This window comes from Manis javanica, chromosome 16 (genome assembly GCF_040802235.1).
Source record: "Manis javanica isolate MJ-LG chromosome 16, MJ_LKY, whole genome shotgun sequence".
Lineage (NCBI taxonomy): Eukaryota > Metazoa > Chordata > Mammalia > Pholidota > Manidae > Manis > Manis javanica.
The window spans coordinates 53562297-53571848 of record NC_133171.1 but is presented as its reverse complement, the minus strand read 5'-3'; the positions used below and the strand labels follow the sequence as shown (position 1 = coordinate 53571848).

Genomic DNA, 9552 nt, shown 5'->3' with positions numbered 1-9552 from the left:
GACATCAGGCTATGGCTCTGCTTGGCCCCCTGGACTTTAAGAACATGTCCCAACATGTTGAGCCCTGGCATAGAAGCGGCTGGTGGCTGTTTTGTCCCTCCAGCTGCCTACTTTGGGGCCAAGAGTGGGGTGGTAGGAGACAGGAGACCCCCAGAGACTCAAGGGAGACCTTGGTCTGAGTTTTTCTGAACAGAATATGTGGCTTGCAGCAGATCCCTTGGATTGGTGTGTGTGTGTGTGTGTGTGTGTGTGTGTGTGTGTTGGGAGTCAGATCTTGTGTAACCTGCTTCTTTGCCCTTTAAGGAGGCTACACAGAAGCCTTCCTTTAGGGCATACCTGGCTACACATTCAAATGTATGGTTGGAAACTTTTTTTTTTAAGTACTGAACTGTACTAGACACTTTGTAGGTGCTTTATAAACATTTATTGAATTTTGTTGTGGTGGTGAGCTAGAAGTCATTAAAAAAACAAACAAACTCACTTCCCAACAAAAAAGAATTATATTATTGTGAGGCTAGTTACCACAAAACTTTAAATAATTCAAAACAAGCCTTCATTTAACACATTTTTTCCCCCAAAAGTAAACAGACAATGTCAAGTCTATTTGAAATGCTTGAAAGGCGAGGGGATTCAGGGCAGTAGGAGGATATGCCTGTCCTCTGCTGGACATCTAGCAACCTAGACTTTGGGGGTGTAGGTATGCCTGTGTTGAGGGTAGGGATAGGGTAGAGAAAGGGGCTGGGGAGGAGGGGATGGGTTCTGGGGTCTTGGCCATTCAGAGCCCTCCTGAACCCAGCTACAATCCTCGCCTGACTGCAATGTCGTGCAGGTAGTGGGTCTGGTGCTGTGCCCTCCCACTGCTGCTGGGGCTTCCCTCCTGGCAGTAGAGAAGGAGGCTGTCCTCCCTGAGGTCAGCTGCATGAAAGGAAGAAATCTGGGCATGTCCGGGCAGAGATTTCCAGACACTGAACAGCCCTAGATGTCAGTAATTGTAGCTGCTCCAAGCCTGGATTCTATTTTTTAATGGGATTTCTGTTCAGGTTAACCCTCTGTTCTCTGCAATTTTTCAAAAACAAAAACTGCAAATGTTTTAGGTGGAGGAAGAAGGCAAAGGTGTGGTGCAAAGGAGGCTAGGGGTGTGGAGGTGAGTGGGAGCAGATGGGCACCTACCTCATTTGCTTCTGTATCTGTCAGAAGTATGAATGGACATTTCCTGAACTGTCTTTGATCAATGTCACCCTGGTACACTCAAAATGAGGGGTGCTGGGTGTATGCTGGAAATGAGGGGTGCAGGAGCCACTTAAATAGAGAGGGGAACAAACATAGACCTCTGGGTGAAAATCAAAAGGCCTACATTCCAACCATAGCCATTTATTTGCTGTGTGACGGGAATGAGGTCACTGAACTTCTCTGAGCCTCAATTTCCCCAGCACTGTCTGTGGGCTGTGTGCAGGATGTCCAGGAGACAACTCACTCACCAAATACTTCCCTCCTTCCTAGCCATCAAATCTACTGTAATTACAGGGGCTTCTTTTATTGGGGTGAGGCGGAGGTGGGTGTGGGAAGTGAGGAGAGGAGCCTGGGAAGTTAGTTCAATGTCTGATTTCTTTCATTTCCCCTCTAGACCAGGTTTGGCCTTATCTGAGAAGTGCCCCCAATTCCCTCCTTCCCTGAGGCATTTGACAAGCAACAGCTTTGCATCCCTTCAGTTCTGTGGGCCTCAGTTTTCTCACCTGTGAAATAAAGGAGAATGACTCCCTTTCTGGCCTCCAAGATGTTTGGTTGGGGTGTGGGTGCCCCAGGTGCCTGGAAAGAGGTGGTCTAGTGAGGGATCCGTGGGATTTAGTGGGACTTTTATGGAAATTGCAAAGTGAAGTGCATCGTCTTTATTACTTACGGCTTTTATTTATTAATGACAGTCCTCGTGATCTTTTCAGGCCCAGAAAGAGGGCTCATCCTAACAATGTCATCTGGTTAAAAAAAACCAGATGTGGCTCATTTCGTGGTGAAATGTATCAAGCTCACAAACCTAGGCGTGGAGTGTGGGGGGGGGCAGGAGGCGCCCTCCTGCAGGACGCGAGGCTGGCATCCTGAGCTCTGTGGATCCAGAGCAGGGCCAGGAGCAGCGGGAGCAGATGACTCCTCGGTGGCCGCGGAAGGGCGGTCCAGGCGCGCTGGGGGCGGAGCGGCGGTCCCGCCTCCGAAGCCGTTCCTTTATAAGGCAGCGCCGGGCGACACCAGCTGAGGTGTGAGCAGCTGCCTGAGTCAGTGACTTGGAGACCCGGAGCCGGGCGCGGATTCACCGAGACACCGAGACAAAGACTCTCAGAGGAGGTGAGGGAGTCGTCGCAGCCAAGAGCAGACCCCGAGCTGGCGCGGCTCTGAGCTGAGCCGAGCGTGTCCGCCTGTGTATCGGTGTGTGTGTCTGTGTGTGTGTGCGCGCGGGGGATGTGTGTGTACTGTGTTCACAGGTGAATGATGGGCGTGGGTCTCGGTTTTGCACACACACGCGTGTGACAGGGTCGAGATGTGTCGGAGGCTCCGGACGGAGAGAAGGGAGCATACAAGGGGATCCCCTGCCTTGCTCGCCTCCGGTTGAAACTCAGGGAAGGCGTGGTCGGGGTCGCCCCGGGAGCTCGTCTCTGGGCGACTGCGCCCCAGGTCCCGGTCCCCACGCGCGGGCTGCTCTGGGGTTGGGGGTGAAGCCCCCGAGGGCGGAGGGGTCCGGGAGGGGCGGGGAACGCAGAGGGGGTCAGGTTCACCCAGGATCCGCTTCTGTAGGGCTCTCGATCCAGTTGGTGCCGTCAGGCCCAGATCCCGGAGGTCTGGGTCCGCGACGCCGCCGTGTCCGCCCGACTGGGCACTGAGGTCAGAGCAGGCTGTGTCCCCGGCCTTTGGGAACGTGTCAGGACACGTCCCTTAAGAGCAAGCGAAGAGGTGACTCATGGTGACAAGGAGACCCCGGGGAACGGACCGGGTGACATCAGAACCCCGCCCGGGCTGGGGTACAGTGGCGCCCCAGGAGCCCGCCTCCTTGTCGCTCCGCCGTCTCTACCCCATCAGCACAGTGACCCATTTGGCTGGCACAGAGTGTTCCCACGGAAGCTGGGACACCAGGAGGTCCGAGACCGGGTGTCCGGTCGCCACCCTGCGGCGCGCCCTCGGGGACCCGGAGCCGCGGCCCCGCTCTGGGTGGACTCGCGCTAGCCTGTCGGTTCGGGAAGGGCAGGGGTCCGACCCACCTTCTCCAGCCGCTGCCCGCAGAACGGCGACCCAGCTTGCCCTCGGGTCGGGGCGACAGACTGTGGCGCGGAAGCAGCGCCCTGCAAGGCGGAACGGCAGGGCTTGTAGCCCACGCCCGGGCAGGAGGCAGGAGGGGTCGCTTCTTGGAGGAGTGGGGTTTCGGGGGCGCTACGCTGCTCAGGGCCTCTTTCAACTGCATCCCGGGGCTTCTGTCGCCCCCGAACAGAATTCCCTCTCCGAGGGCAGCAGGTCTGAACGGAGTAGGAGGGCGAGTCGCTTTTAGAGCGCTGCCGCCCAGTGCAGACCACTGAGTCCGCTGTGTCCGTGGTCGGGGTACATTTGCGCCATCCTGATGCGGAGAAGAATCTTTGGAACTGGGTTTGGCACGTAGGGCGCCCAGGCAGCTCCCTCCTTCCCGCTCTCCACGTCGCGTTTCGGGGAGGACTTTCGAGTGGCTTTGTTTTCGTTGCTCCCGTCTATTTTTATTTTTCCAGGGATCTGACTCATCTCGGGCTTTGGGCGTGGAGATAAGGTAGAGGGACCAAACCTCTGCGCCCCTGTGCGTGCACGAGTGTGTGCGTGCCGACTGTGTGTATATGTGTGTCACAGGCGGCGCGGGAGCGCGCAGTTTCCTAACAGTGGCGGGGGTTTCGGAAGCCTGGCTGGCTCAGCGTGACGTGTTTGCGGCCCCCGGCCCCCCTCCTTCTCCCCCCTCCCTCTCCCCCCTCCTCACCCGAGGGTGACGCGCACCCGGAGTGGAAGCGAAGTTTTGGCGGGCGACTAGCGCTTTGCAGGAAACTGACTCATCACAACTCACTGCCGCTGTCCAAGACTCTGCCCACGCACCTCCCACCCTGAGCCTGATTTCCTGGATACCGGCGCCCCCTTCCGGCCCCGGCGCGAATAGCAAGCACGCCTTCCCGCGGAATGCGGCGTCGCCCGCCTTTCCTTCCCGCCTCTGCGGCTGGGCTGCTCCAGATCGCTCCCTTCCATCCCTCAACGCCCCTTAAGAGTACCCCATTGGTTCAGCCGTGTTTACTGAGTGCTTACTGTTTACTTGGGAATTAAAATTAGTTGAGTCTAAGGCACGAAGGCCAACAAAAGAAGCTATTCTCAGTTATTTGCTTGTAAAACAAGGTTGGTATTTCTTGAGTTTTCTTTGAGCTGGGAGTTAAAATAATGGGCGTGAGAGAGAGTGGTGGGGAGCCTATGAGTGCCTTAAGGGAAAGGGTGAAGAAGGAGAAAGAGTCCCTGCCTGGATTCTGGCTTCATCTTCAGCTCTTAGGAGCCAGGGAGTAAGGTGGACCCTGATAAAGCCCTAGGCGGGCTCCTCTTTCTTATGCCTCTGAGGCACCAAGACCCAGAACGTCCGTTTCAGCCATCCTGTGTGTCCCCGCTTGGCTGGCACCGCAACAGTGCCCATATGGGGAACTGCCAAACACTTGCTGAAAATCTCCTTCAGTTTGAATTAAGTTGCTCTTGGAAGGGATGGGCCTATCAAGCTGTACTTTGAAAAGGCTCCCCAAGTGATTCTGTTGGGCATCTCTGGTTAAGAAACCTCCAAACTAGAGAGGAACCGAGTAGACCGGCCACCTGCAATTTTCTTTGCCTGCAAAACGGGTTCCCTGGATGCAGCAACATGGGGCAAAGCCTTCAAGGTTGTCTAGACTTCAGATCACCTGATGTGCCTAGCAGGATGTGGCTCAGCCTGGGAGAAATCATCACCCTGCCCTGCCCGGCCCTGCCCAACCCCTCCTCACCCCCAGGCCACCAGCCTGATAACATCCTTGGGAAAGGCCCCTTGCCGCAGCACCTGTCAGCTGCTGTCTGAAGCAGGTGGTGGCCCCAGGTGGGGAGAGTGACGAGGAGAACTTCAGCCAGACTGAAGGCAGAGAGAAATAATAACACTTCTGTTTGCCAAGTACTTCTACGTACCAGGGAATATCGCTGCTCTAAGCACGTTACCTACACGAACTCAGTTAATCCTCATGTCTGTATCTCTGAGACATTCACTGTTACTGTCTCCATTTTACAAATGAGGAAAATAGAGCCCAGAAAAATTAAACCACTTGTCCAGGTCACCCAGCCTAGGCAGTCTGGCTCCAGAGCCCTTGCTCTTAGCCACAGACACAGCCTCGAAGCTCTTTCCATCTGCCTTGCCTGGCAGGACTCCCTGACCAATTGCTTGAGCGTGCTTCCACAGCCCCATTTTACAGATGAGGAAACTGAGGCTTAGAAGACATTAAGTGACTTTTTAAAACTTAGGTAGTAAGCAGCAGAGGTAAGACTAGCCCCAGATGGTTTTTACCCCAAAGTCCAGGGTACTTTTAAGTTGCGGAGCAGGGTTACCCCTCTTGGTGAGAGGATTCAGGAGGCTTTGGTTGATGTCAGCCTGTCCATTCATTTGGGAACAGACCTCCTGGCCTGGGCTGGGGTTGAGAAACTGCTGGACTGTAGCAATTCACACATACTTAGGGTTTTCACATCCACTAGGGAAACCTTGGGGGAAAACAAATTGACTTTAGCAGATAATACCTGGTGGTAAACAGGACCCTGATCCCTATTGCGATAAATTTGCCTTTGTTGACATCAGCTGCCCTTCAGCTGCCCTTCTCCAATCCCCAGTGACTGTGGGGCGCCAGGCCAGCTGAGCTCTGTCTCCACCCCGTGTCTGTTGGTGGTGTGCTGGGGTGGCCTGTGGGAAGGAGGTGGTAGAAAATAATCTGGAAGGAGGCAGAGAGAATCTCTTACCTCATGTTGTAGTAGGAGGACCTCACCGGAGGTTACACAGCAAAGCACAACTGATAAGGGAGGGTCCCGTTTAAATGACCAGAGCCTTACTTGTGTCTCAGCTGCAGGCACCATGTCAGAGCCATCCAGGGACGCCCATCAGGTCCTGCGCAGCAGCAAGGCCTGCCGCCGCCTCTTCGGCCCAGTGGACAGTGAGCAGCTTCGCCGCGACTGTGATGCACTAATGGCAGGCTGCGTGCAGGAGGCCCGGGAGAGATGGAATTTCGACTTTGTCACCGAGACACCTCTGGAGGGCGACTTCGCCTGGGAGCGTGTGTGGGGCCTCGGCATGCCCAAGCTCTACCTGCCTGAGGGGCTATGGGGGTGCCGGGACGACCTGGGAGGGGGCAAGCGGCCTAGCCCCTCACCTGCCCTGTTGCAGGGGACAGCTCAGGAGGACCACGTGGACCTGTCACTGTCCTGTACCTTCCTGCCTCACTCACCTGAGCGGCCTGAGGGGTCCCCAGGCGGGCCTGGCACTTCTCAGGGCCGAAAAAGACGGCAGACCAGCATGACAGGTGAGGACAGTACAAGGAAGGACACTGTGAGGGACCAAGACTCTCAGACTTCGTGGTGGGATTAGACAGAGGGGAAAGAGGCCCAGAGAGGGGAACCAGCTTGTGTGCGGTCACACAGCAAGTCTGCAGCCAAGACCAACTAGATAATATTTATTGGGAACATTTGTATTCCAGGCCCTTTGCTAAGTTTCTAAGATGGATTTCATTTAGTTCTTTATAGCAGTCCTACGCCATATGACATTCTTGCCACTCTTTACAGGCAAAGTAACAAGGTTCAGACAGGTTGAGTGATTTGACTAAAATCCCACTGCATTTGCAGTGGAGAGAAAACTAATGATAATACTTTCCTGGCTGCCCTAGCCAAATTTAACTTCCCTTCCCCAACATGCGCGCACACACACACACACTGACCATCCATCTTCTCTGCTTAGTTTTTCTCTTTGGCATTTTTTTTTTCCAACTATTAGTAGCTACTCCCTTATCTTGATATTGTCTGTCTCCCCAACTTGGATGTTGTCTCCATGAGAAGAGGATCTGTATCTCTCTTGTTCACTGCTGAATCCCCAGCACCTAGGACAGTGTCTGGCACATAGTAGGAGCTTGATAGAGTGAATAATTGATGCTGACATTTCAGTACTGATATGCCAGGCCCAAGACCGAAACCCTTTATAAAGAACATTTCATTGAATCCTTAGAGCACCATACCAATGTTATCCTCATTTTATAGGGGAGGAAACTGAGGCTCAGAGATGCAGTCAAGAATCCAGTGGCAAATTTGCAGCTCGGTCAGAACTAACAATAATGATAATAAAAATTTGTATGGCCCAGGCCTTGAGCAGAACACTTTGCATGGGTTATCTAATGGAATCCCTAGAGCAGGGCTCTCCGAGAGAACTCTACAGTGGGGCAGACGTCCAGTGCCACTAGCCACATACAGCCATTGTGCACTGGGCATGTGGCTAGTGTGACCGAGGAACGGAAGATTTCATTTTATTTGATTTTAGCTAATTTTAATAACCACACAGAGCTAGTGGTTACTGTATTGGCAGCTTGGCTTAGAGCAGAGGCCCATGGATGTCAGTCCCCTTATAAATCACATCTGTGAAGTGTGGCAGGATGCTCTGTAAATGCCTCCCTGGGAGATGGAGCACATGTTAGCAGAGTTCTTCCCTGTACTCGGCAATATGTCCCTTTGGCCCCAGGGAAGGGTCCCTGGCCCCTCTACAGTTTGCCTTGGGTGGGGGGCTCTGCTTTGCCCTCTTCTCCTGGCCTGGCTAACCTCTGTTCTCTCTCCTCAGATTTCTATCACTCCAAACGCCGGCTGATCTTCTCTAAGAGGAAGCCCTAACTTGCCCACTGGAAGCTTCAAGCCCCCGGAAACATGGGGGCTCCTACAGGCCCCATCTGTATCTTTTGCCTTAGTCCTTCAGTTTGTATGTCTTAATTATTACTTGTGTTTTAATTTAAACTCCTCCCCATGTACATACCCTGCTTGCCGCCACCCTCCCTCCCTCCCACCCCCAGCCTCTGGCATTAGAATTATTTAAAAAACATTAGCTGAATGATAGGCTTATTAGACTGCTAGGTATTTTTATTACACAAATGATATTATTTAAGACCTCCTCGTCCCTTGCCCTCCATCCCTACCCCTGTCCCCTGGGTAAGGTGGGGCTGCCATGACATTACCCACTGGGTAGCGCTCTCTAGAGGGGCCTGGCTCCCTCCTCTCACTGTTTCAAGGGCGTATGAAATTCTGTCCCTTTCCTGGCTTCTCTGACCTGAATTCTTTATTATTTGAGAAGTAAACCAATGGCACTTTGAAGGGGGCCCAGCAGAGTAGGGGCATCATCAAAACTATGGAGTCCCCTCACCTCCTCTAAGGTTGGGCAGGGTGATCTTGAAGCGGGCACAGCCTAGAACAGGGCTGGGGACTTGGCACCCTCCTGGCCCTTGATAGCCCACTCTGTCCCATGAAGGCATAGGGAAGGTAGGGTCCCGTAGCAAGCCACCCCACCTCCCCACCCCCAACTGCCTCAGGGGTGCCGGCCTCAGCATTTGGCCACCACCCTGTTGGCTTCCTCTGCACTTTTCGAGGAGCCTCAGATGCCCCTCTTTTGCGGCTGGGCTCTGAAGTCCCTCTCTGCTCCCTTTCCCTCCCCCAGTGTCCTCTCCCTCTAGTCCCTCTCCCCACTGGGTGGCAGCTCTGGAGCTCTGGGGTGCTTGTCCCCCCAGCTCAGTAGACTGGAAGGGGAAGGGGCATGCTAGAAGTAGGGTTCCCCAGTTCTACCTCAGGCAGCTCAAGCAGCCACACCTCCTCTTACCTCTTGGGGTAGGGGTGCTGGGTGGTCAGACAGGCCTCTTGGAGTGGGGATCTGTGTTAGGGGTGGAGTGGGGAGCAGATTCTCCTAGGAGGGAGAGCATGACACCAGCCCCTGGAACTCAGCCAAGAACATCTCCATCTGCCCCACCCTTCCCCCATTTCATTGCACTTTGAAAAGCAGCTGAACAAGGAGACAGGTGTTTAAAGATGGCAGGAGCAGAGGCGGTGGACAGGGCACAGCACGTGGGCTAATATAGTCCTGGGAGTTGTGAGTTGTCTTTCTTGGCACTGAACACTGAGCCCTTGCAGGCACCAAAGCATTTAGTGGGTCTGACCCTAAACCTTCCAGCTCCTATAACACCCTTGCCTGAACTGTTTCCTCTGACCTCCCCATGCATTATGGTTCTCCTGTCTCCACCCAGACTGTAAACCTCTAAAGGGCAGGGACCAAGTCCTGCACTGTTCTGTGTCCTTCACAGCCCCTCCCACAGTGCTGGGTATACAGCAGGTGCTCAATAAATATTTCTTGGTGACATATTACCACTGTGATCAATATATCTTGTTATTTACAAGAACAGGTAGGCAGAGGTTTTTGGGTTTTATAATTTTAAAAATTTAGTATTTAAATTTTTAAAAGGTGGAAAGCTTAACAGACCATAAGGCAAAAAACAAACAAAACAA

General features: G+C 53.7%; 1 protein-coding gene across 1 annotated transcript; it reads left to right on the top strand.

The window, feature by feature from the left end:
- The first annotated feature begins 2194 nt into the window (after positions 1-2194).
- Positions 2195-9411, top strand: CDKN1A (cyclin dependent kinase inhibitor 1A). Its single transcript, XM_017643533.3, has 3 exons — positions 2195-2334; positions 6096-6551; positions 7850-9411. The coding sequence occupies exons 2-3, from the start codon at positions 6107-6109 to the stop codon at positions 7897-7899; spliced, it is 495 nt and encodes a 164-aa protein (XP_017499022.1). The 5' UTR covers positions 2195-2334; positions 6096-6106; the 3' UTR covers positions 7900-9411.
- The last annotated feature ends 141 nt before the right edge of the window (positions 9412-9552 follow it).